Below are 18850 nucleotides of genomic sequence, written 5' to 3' on the forward strand. Positions count from 1 at the left end.
AAGGGATCATTTCCTTTTAAAAAAACGTTTATCGATGATATTATCATTTTGAAAAGAGTTGATTCTGCTTCCATTGTATTTGTGGAACATATATTGGTTTAGGTCACCGTCTTCAAGTTTATATTGAAAGAGCACTGTACTTACGTGCTTATATATCATGGCGGACTTCGTTCTAGAGAAAGCATTCGAAGCACTATATGCTGGCGTTGAAGACCTGATCGTCAAGAACTATATCTTCAAGTCTGTCTTCAACGACGCCAAATCCAGGCTCGACGATTTGGCACCACTGATCAAGGAGATGGCGCAATATAACCAGAAAATGAATAGGCCAGAGATGAGACTGGAAGCTTTAAAGAGAGTCATGGAGAAAGGCCAAGAGCTAGTCAACAAGTGTTCAACGATTACGCGATGGAGCCCCTTCAAAAAATACAAGTACGCCAGGAAGCTTCTACAATGGGAGGAATCTCTTAAAACACCGTTAGAGATGCTTAAAGTGCAAGAAACACTGCAAGTAATGAGGATCGACGTCGCGGTTGATGATATTCATAGCATGATGGTGAAGCAACAATCTGCAGAAAGTTCAAGTTGCAACACACGGCTTGAACTTCCACCTCTTCCACGGCTTATAGTTGGAATGGATGCTCCTCTGAAGGACTTGAAGGAAAAGCTTCTTTACGATGATGGGGTGTCAATGCTTGTGCTCACTGCTCCTGGCGGCTGTGGGAAAACGACTTTGGCAACAATGTTTTGTCAAGATGAAGAGGTCAAAGGTAACATACTCGGCTCTCAATATAGACTGAAATGTTAATTTAGCATTCAGTAGAGTCTTATATAGGTAAAATGAATTCTAACTCACTTGTATGCTTGACATACACTCACAGATACATATTTAATTAAGTACAGTAGTAGTTGATTAATCATGATTTTTAATATACCACTGTTTAAACGTCTCACATTTAGGTTATTCATTCTGCAGTTATTTCTAAGTTAGCACCTTTACTGATTATGTCTGGTTTGGATATATATACATAGGTAAATTCAAGAACAATATTCTCTTTATAACTGTTTCACAAAACGGCAACTTAGAACTTGTTGTGCAACGACTTTGCGGACACTTTGGTTCTTCGGTTCCTGGATTTCAAAACGAAGTACATGTGCTTCAATGGATGGAAACACTGAGAAAGGAAAAACCAAGTCCTTTATTGTTGGTCCTGGATGATGTTTGGTCTGGATCAGAATCCATTCTTGAGAGTTTTCAATGTGAAATGTCAAATTACAAGATTTTGGTTACATCAAGATCTGAATTTCCAAGATATAGTTCTTCGTATAACTTAAAGTTACTAGAAGATGACAATGCGATGAAGCTTTTTTATCACTCAACGGCATTGGGAGATAAGCGCTCTCGTACTCTAGAAGATCTCTCGAGAAAGGTAAAGTGTTTATTTAATTAGTTGCATGCAAGCTTACTTGATTGATCAATTGAAACTAACTGATCTTGAAAATATAAACAGTTTAATAGTTTATATATCAACTATTCTCTTCTCTCAGCTTGTCGAAAAAAAAAAACTATTCTCTTCTTTCATGAATTCTTCAATTAAGAACCGAAAATACTTATTTCATTTATGAACTCCACGGCCTGCAGATAATAAAGCGTTGCAACGGATTTCCACTTGCCATTACAGTTGTGGGAAGATCACTAGCTGGGCAACCTCTAGAGGTTTGGAGAAAAAGAGACACAGAATGGTCTAAAGGTTCATCTGTTTTAGATTCGGAGACTAAATTGTTTCTGTGCCTCCAAAGCAGCTTAGATGCTTTGGATAAAGGATTGACAATTGTGAAAGATTGTTACTTGGACTTGGGATCTTTTCCTGAAGACAAAAAAATCCCGGTTGGTGACCTCATTGATATGTGGGCAGAGTTGTATGAACTAGATGATGATTTTGTGTTTGCATATGTCCATGAACTGTGCAACCGAAATCTGGCTACTCTCGTGGACAAAAGGTACACTCCCAGTAAATATATTTTACTGTATATAACCATGTGTTGGCTCTAATTTTTCTTATTTAGATGCTCGTTAGTTTTACCATAAATATGAGGGGAATTATGTACACGTTTTTATGCATGTACATGTTTTTATGTAATGCAATTAATTTAATCAACTTTATTTTCATAATTATGTAGACATGTATATTTGAAGATTGAGGGGGACGATTATTACGGTGGCCGATTTGTTACCCAACATGACTTGCTTAGAGAGCTAGCTATTTACAACGCTAAGCTAGACCCGGTAGAAGAACGAAAGAGAATAATCATGGATTCATGTGGAAAAAATGTTCCCAAGTGGTGGAAGGAACAGACATATCAACTAGCCAACGCTCGCCTGTTATCTATCACAATTGGTACGTATTTTTGAAAATTAAGGAATCTGACAGATCATCAACATTTAACTTATGGAGGTTTGAATATACTGAATTTCACATTTGATTTCTGTGGACACTCATCAAATAGCATCTTGTTTGCAGATAAGGAGTTTTCAATGGAATGGCCCCAGATTCAGCTACCAAAAGCTGAGGTTCTTGTCTTGGATTCCCATGAGTCCGAGGTTTCCTTACCCAAATTTGTGGAGAAAATGAATGAATTGAAGGTGGTGATAATCGTTGGTCATCACCGTCATTGGTTAGGTTACATTGGTAGGTCAAAAAATTTTGAACTGCTTGAACTGCTACCGAATCTAAAGAGAATCAGCTTGGACAACATCCCAATACATAGCCTAACCAAGAACCGCATGGAATTGAAGAGTGTAAAGAAGATATCTCTCAAGTCATGTCACATCAAGGCACACCTGAACAAAGGGGGTGCTGGCAAATTGTCATATGTTTTTCCGAATCTAGAGGAAATAAACATCGACCGTTGCTATCAGCCTGAAGAGCAGCTAGCGGATTTCTGTAATCTGATTCAATTAAAGAAGATTAGTATCTACAACTGTTGGGACCTACGTAGCTTGCCTGAAGAATTTGGAAATTTAGTGAACTTAGAAGTATTGAGGCTAAGGAGCTGTATTGGTCTGACGAACTCTCCTGGCTCAGTTAGGAAACACAAAAAGTTAAATGTCCTCGACCTGTCTGGTTGCTACTGTATTGATGAATTGCCTGAAGACATTGGTGAACTGAGCAGTTTGAGAAAGTTGGACATGAGGGGGTGCTTCGCAGTGAGGAAGCTGCCACCGTCAGTTTTGAATCTTAATCAGTTAGGTGAAGTATTGTGCGGTGACGATAATTCACATTTATGGGAAGCCTGTCTACCCACTCTCACAAACCTACGCATTATGAATTGAATTTTCACCACGGTTGGATCAGCGTTTTTGGGTTTTGAATTGAACTTCACTATCATTTTTTTCGTACCTCGTTTATCTGTTCTTTTGATTGAACCAAAACTCTGTTCACTTCTCTTTTTTCTTTTGGCTATAATGTTATATATTTATCATTATCATGTAGAAAGCTCAAACATGAAACTTACCATGGAAACAGACATTAAAACTTCAACTTGTTTTAATACGAAATGGTTCCATGTTGGCCTCTATAGTCACCAAGTACATGACAGACAGTTTTACTAGCTAGGAACCAATCAGCAGTCCGATGAAAAAAAAAACAAAGCTAGTTGTAGTATAGATTCTTACTAATACGGATATACAGCTTCATTCTTACTTTCTTAGCATAGATTCCTAGTGGTAACTAGTGTGACAAAACATAACACTCTGCATCACGCAAAAGGCTAACCAGAATCATGTTCCTAGCCTCCTAGGTCGTCTATCTTATGAAATGCTACCTACAGAGAAGACAAATGCACCTCATAACCTAGAGCTCTCCTTCATACTTCATAGTACTATCACTACATGCTTCCAAAAACAAGCAGGAAACCAATTAATTTTGGTGCATTATAAGTGCCAAAGTGATAAACCAAATCCAAGGGCTATTCCTTGAAGAAAACATGAAAGTCCCAGCACGCAAATCAGATATCTCATACTACTATTTGCTTCCGTAGAACTACATGCTTCAAGCCACTTCAAAATGATTTCATATCTGAGTGGCTAGTTTTTTTTTTTTTTTTTTTTATAATGATCTGAGTGGCTAGTTATAAGAACAAATAACCAGAGATAAACACGTGAATGTACAGCTACGTAAGTCTTTGTAGTGCACACAGAACTCGTCAACCAACTTGAAAACTAGAGTCTGTTGAGTTGGTGCTAGAATATCATTGTACGCATACAAATCACACAAAGTTGGAATTCGGATTTCACTTTGTAAAAAATACCATCAATATCAAAGTAACAGTGGAATTATACCTCCTAAACCTCCAGGTACGAATAAGTTTGGACGCAACTGCCATCTTAAGAAAACAGTAAAACCAACAGAATAGATGCACTCACTAGTCAATTCAATCAGACATGAACACACTTTATCAGTAAAATAGAACGATATCCAGGAAATGCCATAGACAATCATCTACATTGACATCAAAGGGGGTAACATATTCTTCAACACTAAATTTCAGATTAACAAATAAGTAAAAGGCTATGAAACTTCATGCTTCTACTGTGTTACCTAGCACGAAAGAAAACAACTCCCTCACCGGCGAAAACTCCACCAGCCCAATATCCATAGCATACCCAGCAACTGGCAACTTCAAGTCCCTCAACACGCAAAACGCTTCAGCCATCCGACTCTTGGGCACATCCTGAGCAACAGCACAGTAAGGCATCCAACAATCAGCGCGGTACTCCTCCCCAATCTCAACACCTTCTTTCTTCATTGCCTCACACAACTGTGACTGGAACTGAAGCAACGAAACCGAAGGAGTTGGTGCCAGAAACAGCACATTGTTATCAGTGGGAAAGCTCCCAATTGTCGAGAAGGACAGGGCCAAAGGCTCTTGCTTTGCTGCAAAAGCCTTGACCATGCTTTCGAGCTTTGCTGGTTCGACGAATGAGCTGGAGAAGAGAGTGATGTGAGGGCGTGATTCGATTTCGATGAGCTGGGTACTAATCTGACGGCGAGCAAGAACATTCCAAGCCTTCAAGACCTGGTTTTCCAGCGCTGGATCGAAGTAAAGCTCGATTGCATAGCCTTGTGACATTGCCACAGAATCAAAAAGTGGTTTAAAGCAATCGAATTTGGTCAAGATAAGCAAAACCCAATAACAGAAACTGAGATCTCAGAGTGTTGTGGAGGAATGAATGAAAACCCCCAAAATCAAAAAGCAAACCCAGTAGAATTAGGGCATTGAAATTTGGGGCTTTAGGGGTAAAGCAATCTACTTTGGTCAAAATGAGCAGAACCCAGTAGCGGAAACAGAGATCTCAGACTGCCCAGAAAGATAAACCACCAAATCAGATTGACCCAGAATTGTGAACAAGGGAAATGAGCCTTGGAGAATAAGGGTTCAAACAGAAAGAGACAAGGAATAAAGGGGAAATGGGAAATGAATCACTAACTCAAAAGGGGTCACGCTGTAGCAGCTAAGCTACGACTTTAAATCAGTCAGAGAGAGAGAGAGAGAGAGAGAGGAGCCTTGCACCGTTGGTTGAAGATTGATAAAGAAGAAGAAGAGTACGGTGCAAGGTCACCTGTGGGTTTTGGTGGAGGTAGGTTGGGTTCAACTCTGGCTCCCTCTCTTCTGAGTTGGAGTTGAAATCGAGATTCAATGCTTCAAGAAATGAAGTATAGGACACAAAGGAGAGCATTTAATCTAATTATTGATTTGCAAAAAATGTTTGATTCAATTAGGCGAGCGACGGTCAAGAAAATATGCTCTTTCTTATTCCAGTCCAATTTTGAGTGTGATGTTTTTTTTTATATACATAAATGAGTGTGATGTTGTTGCTCCCTTCAAGTTCAAGGCTTGGGAGTTTAGGTACATTCTATTTTCTGTAAAAGCGTAGTTTCATTTGGGTGGTTCATGCCAAATTCTACATTTTCACTCAATTAGTTATGGCTTATACAAGGTAATGAACAATGTTAGTCATTTTCTCAAGTTTGTTTATATTACGAATACGAGATGATTGGAGGAATTTTGATTTACTTGATTGGTAAGTTCGTTTAAATATGATATGATTAGTAATTATGAAAATGCTGGTAAGAAGTAACGAAAAGAAAGACATTAAAAAAACTAAACGTTGTTTTCATAATATACAAATTTTTTGTATACTTCATTACTTCAATTTCAATGTAACGAGAGTTGTCAGGATGGTGATTATACTTACACCGTTCACTCAAATGAACTTTCATGCCATTTCAACATTAGTAATGCAATAAGTAGATACAGATGAACTAACGTAAAATTATATATAATACTCATAACGTAGTAACACATTAAAGTCATCGTCGTTTTCAAATTCTCTACTCTTTATTATTTAATTTAAAATTTAATGGAAATACAAGTTGCCCAATATGGCCCAAATTTAAAGGCACAATGATCCAGGCCCAACTCTCTCTCACACTCAGTTCCTTCCTTCTCCGTTACTACCGCCTCTGGTTTTAAACCAAAACCAAGTCTCTCTCTCTCTCTCTCTCTCTTCTCTGCAACAATAACAAGCCCTAAATCTTCAAACCCTCCACACACTCTTCAATTTTCCCTCGAAAAACTTCAAAATGGGAGAAACCAAAAGAAAGCGAGGAGCTTCAAACCCCAAAACCACAGAAACCGCAATGGACATCGACGACGCCGCCCCGCTCCCCACGACGGAGCCTCTCTCCGACGCCTCCGCCGCCGCAACCTCCCAGCCCTCCCGCCGCGGCCGCGGCCGTCCCCGGAAGACAGACTCCACCAACATCACCGCCTCGCCGGAGCGCCGCAGCTCGCGGCACGCGTCGGAGCAGAACGGGGACGCCGCGGCGGTGAGCTCGGAGCCGCCGCTGATGGCGCCGAGCTGGGAGAGCGTGGCGCGCGTGGTGCCGGCGATGGATTCGGTGGTGAAGGTGTTCTGCGTCCACACGGAGCCGAACTTCTCGCTGCCGTGGCAGAGGAAGAGGCAGTACAGCTCGAGTAGCAGTGGGTTTGTGATCGGGGGCAAAAGGGTCTTAACCAATGCGCATTCTGTGGAGCACCATACGCAGGTTAAGCTCAAGAAGCGTGGCTCTGAGACTAAGTACTTGGCCACCGTCTTGGCTATTGGCACTGAATGTGATATTGGTGAGTTTCCAACACCGAAAGTTTGGTTAGAATTGAAATGTATGCTGAAAGTTATTTACTTTTCGAAGAGTTGGTACACTAGTAAAGAAATAAAGATTGTAGCTTGAGAGTTAACGTGCTAAAAAGATGACATTTTTATGCGAACAATCTAAGAGTTTCAGAGTGTATAACTAGTCAAATCTCCTTGTAGGAAAATAGCATTTTAAGTAGTTTAGGTGAATGATAGAGGAGTAATTTATGTGTTGAAGGTGATTGAATTTACTTGCGCTCTGTTAAGGTAGAATTGTGATGTATTTAATATTAGTTAGTGAATCATGAGTTAGTAATTGCAATTAAAGTCGTTTATATGGGCTGCAGCCATGCTCACGGTGAGTGATGATGAGTTTTGGGAAGGAGTTTCACCGGTGGAGTTTGGGGAGTTGCCGGCGCTCCAGGACGCGGTGACGGTTGTGGGTTATCCTATCGGGGGCGACACAATCTCTGTGACGAGTGGTGTCGTGTCGCGTATGGAGATACTCTCATATGTTCATGGATCGACTGAGCTTCTTGGGCTGCAGGTTATTATCTTCTTGACATTGTCTGCTATATACACCTTAGAGACCTCAATTTCTTGCGTGCTTTAGTTTCCTGGTTTCATTCTCATTTGAATGCAATTACAGATAGATGCTGCTATAAACTCTGGAAACTCTGGCGGGCCTGCCTTCAACGACAAGGGAACCTGTGTGGGCATTGCTTTTCAGTCCCTTAAACATGAAGATGCGGAAAATATAGGCTATGTTATTCCAACACCTGTTATTAAGCACTTCATTACAGATTATGAGAAGAATGGAGCATATACAGGTTTGCTTGTAACTTGGTTTGTACTTTTAGTGAGATGAAAACAATAAAGATGGAATACAATCTGTTGTTTGCATATGGTCCTTGCAGCACATTTGTGATATGACTGTCTCTGGACTACATTCTTTATAGTGTTTCAATTGGTCCAAGTTATTATCTTCTTTTGTACTATACTTCTATTTATAAATTGTGGTCCAGGGTTCCCAATTATTGGAATTGAGTGGCAGAAGATGGAAAATCCTGATCTACGCACGTCAATGGGGATGAAAGCTGATCAAAAGGGTGTACGCATCCGAAGGATCGAACCTACAGCTCCAGATTCTCATCTTCTGAAACCATCTGATGTCATTCTTAGCTTTGATGGAGTTAATATTGCATATGATGGAACAGGTAAATTTACTTTATCTTTATTCTATAAAGATTTGGCACATTGGTCTCATAGCAGTACCACCGAATTTATTTTATAGAATGAAAGGTGAAATTTGGTTCTCCTTATTTATAGTAAATTTTTCAAGAACTTAGGATAGAATCTCGTTACTATCATTACTTTTTTTATTGTACATGCATTTTAAATTTAGCATAAGCTTTTGTTGATTCAGTATTAACACACTCTTTGGTATCAATTTTCCAGTACCATTCAGGCATGGGGAGCGCATAGGTTTCAGTTACCTTGTCTCTCAAAAATATACTGGCGATAGTGCTTTAGTAAAAGTTCTTCGTAACTCAAAGATACTTGAATTCAACATAAAACTTGGAACACACAAGCGTCTGATCCCGGCACACATCAACGGCAAACCTCCTTCCTATTATATCATTGGTGGATTTGTCTTTTCACCTGTATCAGTTCCATATCTGCGTTCTGAGGTGTGCCCTTGATTCCATACCACTTTCTCATTTACTCCATTTCCCGCTTTCTGTGTATGTTGCGTAATAAGCTATATCTTTCTTACTATTATACCTTTTTTTTTCTAATTTATTATATTTAGCTATGAGAATGTGTAGTACCATTATCCAGCCAAATTAATAGCATGTAGGTTTTGAAGCTCCACTTTTTTTTTTAAAGGTTTTGAAGCTCCAAACAAATGTTAGAGTTTACTTTAATGGTGCCCTTTATTATTTTCTTGGGTTAAACTGGTGTACTCATGTGTTTAAGAAAAAAGATTGTTGATATTTAAGTTTTCTTTTAAGAAAATTTGTTAGTATATTTCTAAATGTTACCTGTGGTTATTCATTAATTTCCAGTATGGAAAGGACTATGACTTTGACGCACCAGTCAAACTATTGGACAAACATTTACATGCAATGGCAGAATCTAGTGATGAACAGCTCGTTGTTGTTTCTCAGGTTTCTCTCTCTGATCTATATTTTTCATGCTCTCCCATCTTATATAAGTTCTATTTGCTCTGCCTGCTTTCATGGATTAAATTTATATATTCAAATTTGTGTTAGGTACTTGTTGCTGACATTAATATTGGATATGAGGACATTGTTAACACACAGGTAGGGTCTATTTGGGCTACTCAGGAATTTTTCCCTGTTTATATATTGTTCTTTTACTCTTTAAGGAAATGTTTAGCATTTTCATTCCATTCTAGTTAATATGTTTCGCCATCACCTTTTATGTTTGTGATGATGATGAGATAAACTTTCAGAAGCAATTTTATTATTAAAACACACTTGTTGAAATGATTCTTTATTTGTGCAGGTTCTTGCTTTCAACGGTAAGCCTGTGAAAAATTTAAAGAACCTGGCCACCATGGTGGAGAGTTGCGATGATGAGTACCTAAAGTTTGATCTAGATTACAATCAGGTTTGGCTCACACATAGATTCCCCATATTTTCATGTGCTTATTCTGCATTTATCTTTTGGTAGCTGAATTGGAAACTTTGATATGCAGATGGTTGCCCTACAGACAAAAACAGCCAAAGCTGCAACTTTAGATATCCTTCTGACTCATTGCATACCTTCAGCTATGTCTGATGACCTTAAGTCTTAAGACCTAAGTGAAGACTAGTCGTTGGAAATGCTCATAATCGAACCAAATATAGCACTACAAAGATTTCATCACTTGTATGTGGAGGATAAGAGCCAGAGATCCGTAGCTTATTTAGTCACTATCTCTGTCGAGGAAGTATCTGCAGACATTTAGCATTGGAGTGAGTCTTCCATTACATCCTGTATCAACTATACGCCTTTGTTGAGTTTATGTGTTCTCTATAATTTTGTAATACCTAGTTTTTCTATAGAGAAAGCAGAAATAAAAGCTAGTTTTGCCAGATTGAGAGCTGCATCATCGTGTAATATGATCCATCGGCACATTTATCCATCACAGTAGAAAAGAGGTCTTGCCTCGTATTCTTTTTGATATTGTATAATTATTTAACATTGACCATTGAACTCATTTGGTAATTTCTTGGAAGTGATCCATGCTATGTTATACTCGAGGATAATTCTCTTCTTCGACTGGGTCTGGATTCAAGAACTCCGGCGGCCATATATGTCTTGTACGTTATTCCAACCTGGAACAGTTCTGATTCTAAGCAATTTCTTAGAAAAGCTGACACCAAATTCTTAAAACGTACAAATAAGTCTGTAAGACGAATCTCTCCTAGCTTGGAATCCATTTACACATGGTCATATTGACGTGAACATGCAACTAATAATTGGCTTCATAGAATAGCTGTGTGTGACTTGTCGTACAGTATCTCGCAAGTTATAATAAACCTAAAACCCTCATACATCGTCACCCAGAGATAAAACGTACATTGACTCTGAATCTGAAACCACCGAGTCTCCGGTCGACGTGTAAAAGGAAACCAAGAAAAAAGTTTCTTTCCCTATAAACCATTTACTATGGCGACTCAGACTAACCCACCAAACCCCGTTGACGGCCATTTTTATATAAACCAAGAACGTAACGTCAAACAACGCAAACCCCAGTACAATGTATCTCCAGTTCATCAATCCCACAAGCACAACCACCACCTTAAACGACAACCTCCCCATCTCCAAGATAGCTTGTTCTTGTATGCCGCAGCAATCACTTGCTGATCAGAACAGTGGCTTGGTTGGCGTGTCAGAGCCGGAGCCGATGGTGCAGAGGTGGGATGATGGTGGTGGTAGGAGAGTGGTGCCAGCGATGGACGCGGTGGTGAAGGTGTTTTGTGTGCACACAGAGCCGAACTTCTCGTTGCCGTGGCAGAGGAAGAAGCAGTATAGTACGAGTAGTAGTGGCTTTGTGATCGGGGATAGGAGGGTGTTGACCAATGCGCATTCTGTGGATCACCATACACAGGTCAAGGTCAAGAAACGTGGCTCTGACACTAAGTACTTGGCAACTGTGTTGGCCATTGGAACCGAGTGTGACATTGGTATGCAACCGTTTTCCTTCTCTTCTCTTTTTTCGTTACTTCATTTTCAGTATTGATAGACTGATCAGTGATATGTAGCGTACCAATATTCGAAAAATTACTGTACTGATAAGTTAGCTGGGTGTATTACCATTCCCATTTCCCAAGTAATTGAAGTTTGTTTGTGTGTGATTCATTTTGTTGATGATGGTTAAGCAATGCTTTCGGTGAGTGATGATGAGTTCTGGGAAGGGATTTCACCTGTGGAGTTTGGGAGTTTGCCTGCGCTGCAAGATGCTGTGACTGTTGTGGGATACCCTATAGGGGGCGACACAATCTCTGTGACGAGTGGTGTTGTGTCACGCATGCAGATACTTTCTTATGTTCATGGTTCCACTGAGCTACTCGGAATGCAGGTGAGTATCTCTAGACAATTCGTATAAAATAGTTGAAAGATACCAGAATTTGAGACTTAAAGTGTCGTGGGATATCTATCTTCAATGTTATGTAGATAGATGCTGCAATAAACTCTGGAAACTCTGGTGGGCCGGCGTTTAATGATAAGGGAAAATGTGTGGGGATTGCATTTCAGTCTCTTAAGCATGAAGATGCGGAAAATATAGGCTATGTCATACCAATACCAGTTATTATGCACTTCATTTTGGATTATGAGAAGAATGGGGCGTATACAGGTACAGTAACTCTCACTAGTTTAATGTTTAGTGATTTTTCTTGTCTTAACAGTAATCATTATTTGTATATGCAGCAATAAGAACTCCTCATTTGTGCTTTGGTTCTAATTGACATTTGTGGCATTACAGGGTTCCCAATTCTTGGAATTGAGTGGCAAAAGATGGAAAATCCTGATTTGCGCATGTCAATGGGGATGAGACCTGATCAAAAGGGCGTGCGAATCAAAAGAATGGAGCCTACATCTCCGGAATGTCATGTTTTGAAACCATCTGATGTTATTCTTAGCTTTGATGGAGTTAATATTGCTAATGATGGCACAGGTATAGTTTTGTGTTCTCTTTTTTTTAAGTCACCTTTGCACTCCTGTGTTTTCTGGAAGATGCTCTATATCCTATATTTATCAATAGAAGTGTCATAAGCTTTCTGAATTTAAATGTTAACAGTACTATGGGTTTCAACGTTTTAGTTCCATTCAGGCATGGAGAGCGCATAGGTTTCAGTTATCTTGTCTCCCAAAAATACATTGGAGATCAGGCTCTAGTTAAAGTTCTACGCAATTCCCAGACACTTGAATTCAACATAAAACTAGCGAAACACAAGGAACTGATCCCTTCACACATACATGGAAAACCTCCTTCCTATTATATCATTGCAGGATTTGTTTTCACAGCTGTATCTGTTCCATATCTGCGTTCTGAGGTGCGTGTCTGAATTCATGCTTCAGAGCTTTCTCTTCTTTTACATTCCACTCTGCGTCTCTTTCTCCCTGTTAACCTCTGAAGTTTTGTTCACTTACAGTTTGGAAATTTATTTGATGTTCCGATCAAACTGTTGGACAAACATTTACATGCAATGGCAGAGTCCGTTGATGAACAGCTTGTTGTTGTTTCTCAGGTTTCTCTCTTCTCTCTCTCCCCCCCCCCCCCCCTCTCTTTCTACTATGATTTTCCATCATCTTTATCATTTACGTTTCTTTCATGGCTCAAGTTTTCTCGATATTGTTATAGGTACTTGTTGCTGACATTAATATTGGTTATGAAGACATTGTTAACAATCAGGTATGAAATCTGTTATATAACTCACCCTACTTGATGATCTTTAGTGCTTAAAAGCTTGTAGATAAGCTTCATTTTTTTCTTCGTCTCTCTATCTGATTCCACAAATCATTAACTGAGGTGAAATGACTGAACTATATAGAATGAACTTGAGAAGACTGATCTTTCATCTGTTTAGGTGCTTGACTTCAATGGTAAGCCTGTGAAGAACCTTAAGGGCCTAGCCAACATGGTCGAGAATTGTAATGACGAGTACCTAAAGTTCAGCCTAGAATATAACCAGGTATCAATCTTTTGAGATTCTTATCTCACACAGTGCAAGCATTCATGTTTTGCATTTTCTGTGGAGGTTAAATTGAATACTTCCTTTGCAGGTGGTTGTTCTGCAGACAAAAAATGCAAAGGCAGCAACACTAGATATACTCGCGACACACTGCATATCCTCGTCCATGTCTGATGACCTTAAGATTAAAGACAATATGTTGCAGGAAGTATAGTCTTTGTCCGATGATCTTAAGACTACGATTTTTAAGGAAGAACAAATGATCACTTATCCTTTAGCTGTATCCACATAGATTACTTTCAGGAAGACCTCAGGGGTAGCAAGTACATCTTGTAATAGAGAATGTGTTAAACGGCAAAACTATCTTTCTTGTAATCATTTACATTAGAAAACTTTATACAACTGAAAACGTTTAATCTACTCAGATCAACTAAAACAATTTACTACACAAGTTTCAGTTTTTGGCCGGGAATCAAGAGAATCCACCCTTCACTTTTCAGACTTGGTCTATATCAGATGCACTCCTAGACTTAAGTTATCTGATTCTAACTTGCTCTTACATAGTATTTTGTAAGAGAAATACAAAATTCTAAATAAAGCTGACTACATTTAGAAGACAGAATCTTGTTAAGGTCACTGTTTTTCACAAGTGCAAGCTCTAGCAGTTCCCAAATAGTGGTTCAATAGTTTGCAAAATCGCATAAAGATCCACACAATCTTCCTGTGTTCATCATGATTGATGAATAATTGAATTTCAATCACATCTGGACATCTTATTTACATAGTGTAGGGATTTAGGCACGTACCAAGATGCATGCTGGTATTTAGACTTGCACAGGACACCGTTTTCATAATGGGGACTGTTTTAAAATCCACAAGTTAAAAGTGCGTAGATGAATGAGGCTTTAACTTCTGCACCTGAGAAACTACATCTTCAGTTCTTCACCATGTATCGGTTGAGGGTTGAGTCTTGTGAGGCATGCAATTTTAACCTCTCATGAACTATTGCAATAATGCTAAATCCGACCAGAATATTCAACATTTCCAGTGAGAAAATAGGTGTTGATCACCTTGTATATACATACTGCTACAAAAGTTTGGTTTAGACATTCTCAGTTTTATAGGCTTGCAATAAAGGGGCCTTGTTGCTTGGTGGTGATTCCAGGCTATCACTTCCGGAGTCTTCACCAGTCTCTTCTTTAGCTTTTCCCCATAGTACCGTATAAAACCCTACAGATATTATTGTTGCTCCAAGTAAGCTGCAAAATGCAGAAAAGCGATGCAAAGAGCGCATTAAATCATCAATCTCAAGAATGTACAGATTTTAAACTAAAATGTTAAGGGAGTTGTTAGTTTTGATACCATACCTTCCCAGAAAAAGTGTATCACCAAGGAATGTTACGCCCATGACAACAGCAATGGCAATCGACAATGGCTTGAACATTGTCACATACACAGGTCCCTTCACACGCAAGGTCCATGTGTGCACAGAATTGTTCAATAATGAGCTTAGTAATCCCTAAACATTATAGAAAAGCCAACTTCGATAAGCAGATATATATAGATGTGGTCTATGTATGATATAACATCCTTCTAGTGCTCTGTTAACTTCTTACTGAGCAAATGATGGAGACCAATGATATATCAGGTCTCAACTTCCAAGCATTTGGATCTCTTTCTGTAATCAAAGCAACAACTGCCGCTACGATGCTGACGATTACATTGTAGAAGAAGATCACAGTTAATTCATTTGGGTACTCTTTCATAATTCGTGCCTGTAGAAACATTACTACTTTGGAATTAAAGCTCACATCATCCGACAATAAACGAAAGGTACCAAGGAGGTAAGGAGTACAAGTAAGTTACCTGAACAATGTACCATAGTGTCACTAATATATACTCCCCTGTTATCAGAAGGCCTCCAATGATCCAGTCCGAATGTGAAGCTGTTGAGTTTAGCAAAATGGATTGTGTTTGATCAGTGAAGAAAATCCGGGGGCCCTTATAGAGAGTCACCACAAATGCGCCTGCAAGTGAAACTATGGTACCAATGATTTTAGCTTGACTGCTTCTACTTTTCAAAGCTACCTCTTCCAGCCTGAAAGAAGAGGAAACAATGCAAATTAGCCTTAGTTCATCCAAAAAAAGAATTGATCCCCTAGACAAATGAACTTTATTCAGGCAAAATTGTACGCGACGACACGCTAACATGTCAACCATGATGAAAAATAAATAATTTGGGGTCACAAAATTAAGTGTCACCACAAGCTAGAGGCCTAGAATTGCAACAATTATTCTCAACTTGAGTCCTATGGCTCATGTCTACTCTTTTTCAGTGTTCAGCATAAAAACAAAGTAGGGGAAGGTATAACTGTACAAGAAACAACAGGTATTGGATTCCAGAAATCATCATAATTCAGAAGCAACTGTGTATGGCCCCATACTTTTATAAGAAAGCAAACTGTCATATCTAAGCCATTGGATTTTTATCAATTAGAGGGCTTGATGGTAAATATGATGGAAAGAACCTGAAAATGATGGCAAGAATGAAAGTGAAAGCTGGCACAAGGTTGCTGATTGCAGAAGCAAGCGTGGGAGAGCTATAGCTGATTCCTGTATACCCCATTATCTGAGATGAACTCCTAATCATCAACAAGAACACCAATTTAATTAATTAAAACCAAAAACACAAAGAACAAATTAATCAAATTTGCATGTGAATTGGTTTTGATGAGGATCTTGTACCCAATTAGCCCAAGAAGAAGAATTTTGCTCATGATGGAGAAGTTCAGAGGAGGAAGCCTCCTTGATCTGCAGAAAACACAGATGCATGTTAACAAAAGCTGAAGCCTTTTGAGTTTTGTTAGATGGAAGACAGAGATACAGACCTGTGGGAGATGAAGGGAGCTGGAAGAAGAGCAAGAGCAGCTAGGGAATAAGAGTATACAACAAAGACATGGTAGCTCATCCCTCTATCGGTTGCAGCTTTGAACAGTGTGTTCAAACCCACGTTGGTGCTCTCCATAGTCACCATAGCTGTGAATGGCAGCACATCTCTGTAACAATAAGACCTCCCTGCCATCTTTTTCTCTATCTTAGTCTTCTTCTTCTCTAGCTCTCTCAAGCACACTCAAAGACAACACTGGTTAGAGAATGATGGGAAACTCAGATGGGATTTCTGAGATCACAAGGAAGCATTATAATGGCTTTAAGAAGACTGAAGCTCTAGCTAGGTGGTGAGGGGATAGCTTGACAACGATGGGAAGAGTAATGTGGTAAGATGATTGGACTATTGGGTTTTTGTCCTTCCTTGTTTCTGCTCAAATTTAAAAATGTAAACAAGAAGTGTGTGTACTGTATATTGCCCTTTCATCTCTAGGTTTTTAGGTGCTGCAAGCAATTTCTATTTTATATTAAGATTATGTGTTACTATTGGAGTTCTATATCTTTATAAAATATAATAGTTGGTGTGAAAAGGATCTGTGATGGAAAAACTTGGGATGTCAATCTCCATTATATGAGCTAAGTTGAATTATAATATGTTTGCTTCAAATCCTTCAATAATGCATGGAGTGTGTCATTTCTTAATTGCCCAATTGGGTCTATCCGTCTATGTGCTCGAGTCAAGAACAAATAGTACATGGTTAACTGATTTCAGGGGCTTGCCTAGTGTTCTGATCATCTCAGTTACATAAACTAATGAAAATCTGGATTTTAGCGAGGACAAATTAATCATATGCAAATCTAGAATAATTTTCTCATTTATTTATTTTTATAATTCTCGATCACCATTGTCAAATATTTACTATATATTATTTGTTGATCCACTATTCATAAGCTTATAAACAGTGACGGCTCTTGCAGCTTGGCTCGGCTCGGTTCAGTTCATATACATTTTTTCGCTCGTTTATTAAATTGTTATTGGGTATAAATTTATTTATCTTATTCTCTCATTTTCTTCTTATTCGATTGCTCTCACTTTTTTCGTAATTTTCTTCACTTAAATCAATTTATAAAATTCTAATTTGTTAACAATCAAACTCTAAATTTAATGATGCATTGTTCAACGACTTATGAACACTGTTGGTTCAGGTCATATCCTATTTTTTCGCTTATTTACTTGACTGTTACTGGGTATAATTTTTTTTCCTCTTTTTTTCCTCTTATTCTCCTTCAATTGCTCTCTCTCTCTCTCTCTCTCTCTCTCTTTATGTATCTCGCTTTCTTCGTTATTTTCTCCACTTAAACAAGTTTTAAAAACTCTAATTCACTTACAATCAATCCCTAAACTAATAGACTACTGCCAATAAATAGTATAACCCGCGGCTTGGCTCGGCTTTGTCATGTTTTTCTGCTTATTTACTCAATTGCCATTGGGTTAATTTTTTTTTTTGCTTTATTCTCTCCTCTTTTTCTCATTTGATTGCTCTCTGTATCTCGTTTTATTAGTTATTCTCTCCACTTAAACCAGTTCTAAAGTCTCTTATTCACTTATAATCAGACTCTAAACTAATAGACTAATGTCAATAAATAGTGCAACCTGTGACGGCTCAACTCGGCTAAGCTTATGCTATGTTTTTTCGTTTATTTACTTGACTACCACTGGGTATAATTTTTTTTACCTCATTCTCTCATCTTCTTCTCATTCGATTGCTCTCTCTCTCTCTGTAACTCGCTTCCTTTTCTATTCTCTCTAGGTAAACCAATTATAAAAACTCTAATTCACTTACAATCAGACCCTAAACTAATAAACTGCTGTGAAAAATAGTTAAACCGGCGGCAGTGTGCGGGTAGCGTAACCTAGTGTTTACCATTGTTTATGAGAAGCTTCACGCTTCACCAATAAAAGGATGATTGTCGGGTTTTAATTTTAATTATTTACGAGAGGCTTTGACGACAAGTTCTTGTTGTTAAATGTATGCATCTTTCTTTTTTTAGAGTTTTCATTTTTAATTTTTTTTTTATAAACATGCCAAAAAAGCTTTTACCAACGGTTTGTTCTTGACATAGGAGTATTTTCCTTCATCCTTTTTAGAATTATGGCTACATTCAGTCATCAATAATTCAATGTCTATTTTGGGGCTTTAGGCTGAACTTTAGTTCCCACAAATATATGTATCACTTTGAAATGGTTCCCCTCCGACTAACACGAGACTAAGGTCTAACAAAGACGAAACATCTTATAAGAACATTTCATAAAGAAAAAAGAAGAAGATGTTTCTCTCCTCCCTAGCTCTGCTAGGGTTTACTCGGCGGCGCAAGCTTTTGACAAAATCTTCAAAATTGGCCGGCAACGGCGAATATCCAAGTAAGTGGACCAACACTTTCTCTTCTTCTCAGCCTGGTTGGTCTGTGGGTGGCATTTTCTGGCCCCCATGTTATGTTGTTTGTTAGTTTTTTAATGCTGGCGTTGGTTGTTAGTGATGGTGGTGATTATGTCGTT

The 18850-nt window shown here is 38.6% G+C and overlaps 5 protein-coding genes across 5 annotated transcripts; 3 read left to right on the top strand and 2 right to left on the bottom strand.

Moving 5' to 3' along the window:
* The first annotated feature begins 40 nt into the window (after positions 1–40).
* LOC126799524 (probable disease resistance protein At5g66900) lies at positions 41–3446 on the top strand. Its single transcript, XM_050526742.1, has 5 exons — positions 41–770; positions 1033–1430; positions 1643–2001; positions 2182–2399; positions 2523–3446. The coding sequence occupies exons 1-5, from the start codon at positions 158–160 to the stop codon at positions 3332–3334; spliced, it is 2400 nt and encodes a 799-aa protein (XP_050382699.1). The 5' UTR covers positions 41–157; the 3' UTR covers positions 3335–3446.
* A 945-nt stretch (positions 3447–4391) lies between these two features.
* LOC126799553 (uncharacterized) lies at positions 4392–5798 on the bottom strand. The gene has a single exon (XM_050526778.1). It carries the CDS (start codon positions 5131–5133, stop codon positions 4582–4584), a length of 552 nt encoding a protein of 183 aa, XP_050382735.1. The 5' UTR covers positions 5134–5798; the 3' UTR covers positions 4392–4581.
* Positions 5799–6583: 785 nt separating this feature from the next.
* On the top strand, positions 6584–10440 carry LOC126799529 (protease Do-like 9). Its single transcript, XM_050526749.1, has 9 exons — positions 6584–7188; positions 7546–7745; positions 7848–8028; positions 8224–8415; positions 8657–8889; positions 9268–9369; positions 9475–9525; positions 9731–9835; positions 9924–10440. Exons 1-9 carry the CDS (start codon positions 6648–6650, stop codon positions 10020–10022), a joined length of 1704 nt encoding a protein of 567 aa, XP_050382706.1. The 5' UTR covers positions 6584–6647; the 3' UTR covers positions 10023–10440.
* A 482-nt stretch (positions 10441–10922) lies between these two features.
* LOC126799531 (protease Do-like 9) lies at positions 10923–14009 on the top strand. The gene is made up of 9 exons (XM_050526751.1): positions 10923–11397; positions 11593–11792; positions 11888–12068; positions 12198–12389; positions 12536–12768; positions 12868–12963; positions 13077–13127; positions 13303–13407; positions 13499–14009. The coding sequence occupies exons 1-9, from the start codon at positions 10971–10973 to the stop codon at positions 13619–13621; spliced, it is 1608 nt and encodes a 535-aa protein (XP_050382708.1). The 5' UTR covers positions 10923–10970; the 3' UTR covers positions 13622–14009.
* Positions 14010–14180: 171 nt separating this feature from the next.
* On the bottom strand, positions 14181–16671 carry LOC126799541 (WAT1-related protein At3g28050-like). Its single transcript, XM_050526764.1, has 7 exons — positions 16296–16671; positions 16153–16218; positions 15936–16049; positions 15274–15505; positions 15024–15182; positions 14775–14926; positions 14181–14666 (listed from the first exon to the last, which is right to left on the bottom strand). The coding sequence occupies exons 1-7, from the start codon at positions 16487–16489 to the stop codon at positions 14510–14512; spliced, it is 1074 nt and encodes a 357-aa protein (XP_050382721.1). The 5' UTR covers positions 16490–16671; the 3' UTR covers positions 14181–14509.
* Between the last annotated feature and the right edge of the window lie 2179 nt (positions 16672–18850).

The sequence above is a fragment of the Argentina anserina genome, chromosome 6 (genome assembly GCF_933775445.1).
Source record: "Argentina anserina chromosome 6, drPotAnse1.1, whole genome shotgun sequence".
In the NCBI taxonomy this organism is placed as follows: Eukaryota; Viridiplantae; Streptophyta; class Magnoliopsida; order Rosales; family Rosaceae; genus Argentina; species Argentina anserina.

Bases quoted from the DNA above. Each gene is read 5' to 3' on its own strand.
- LOC126799531 (XM_050526751.1), top strand. From the start codon at position 10,971: ATGTATCTCCAGTTCATCAATCCCACAAGCACAACCACCACCTTAAAC. The intron at 12,069-12,197 runs GTACAGTAACTC...GTGGCATTACAG, and splicing joins GAAGAATGGGGCGTATACAG to GGTTCCCAATTCTTGGAATT. The intron at 12,769-12,867 runs GTGCGTGTCTGA...GTTCACTTACAG, and splicing joins TTCCATATCTGCGTTCTGAG to TTTGGAAATTTATTTGATGT.
- LOC126799553 (XM_050526778.1), bottom strand. From the start codon at position 5,133: ATGTCACAAGGCTATGCAATCGAGCTTTACTTCGATCCAGCGCTGGAA.
- LOC126799524 (XM_050526742.1), top strand. From the start codon at position 158: ATGGCGGACTTCGTTCTAGAGAAAGCATTCGAAGCACTATATGCTGGC. The intron at 1,431-1,642 runs GTAAAGTGTTTA...CACGGCCTGCAG, and splicing joins TAGAAGATCTCTCGAGAAAG to ATAATAAAGCGTTGCAACGG. The intron at 2,400-2,522 runs GTACGTATTTTT...TCTTGTTTGCAG, and splicing joins CCTGTTATCTATCACAATTG to ATAAGGAGTTTTCAATGGAA.
- LOC126799541 (XM_050526764.1), bottom strand. From the start codon at position 16,489: ATGGCAGGGAGGTCTTATTGTTACAGAGATGTGCTGCCATTCACAGCT. The intron at 16,219-16,295 runs GTCTGTATCTCT...TGTTTTCTGCAG, and splicing joins GCTCCCTTCATCTCCCACAG to ATCAAGGAGGCTTCCTCCTC. The intron at 15,183-15,273 runs GTAACTTACTTG...ATGTTTCTACAG, and splicing joins CACTATGGTACATTGTTCAG to GCACGAATTATGAAAGAGTA.
- LOC126799529 (XM_050526749.1), top strand. From the start codon at position 6,648: ATGGGAGAAACCAAAAGAAAGCGAGGAGCTTCAAACCCCAAAACCACA. The intron at 8,416-8,656 runs GTAAATTTACTT...TCAATTTTCCAG, and splicing joins TATTGCATATGATGGAACAG to TACCATTCAGGCATGGGGAG. The intron at 9,370-9,474 runs GTTTCTCTCTCT...AATTTGTGTTAG, and splicing joins AGCTCGTTGTTGTTTCTCAG to GTACTTGTTGCTGACATTAA.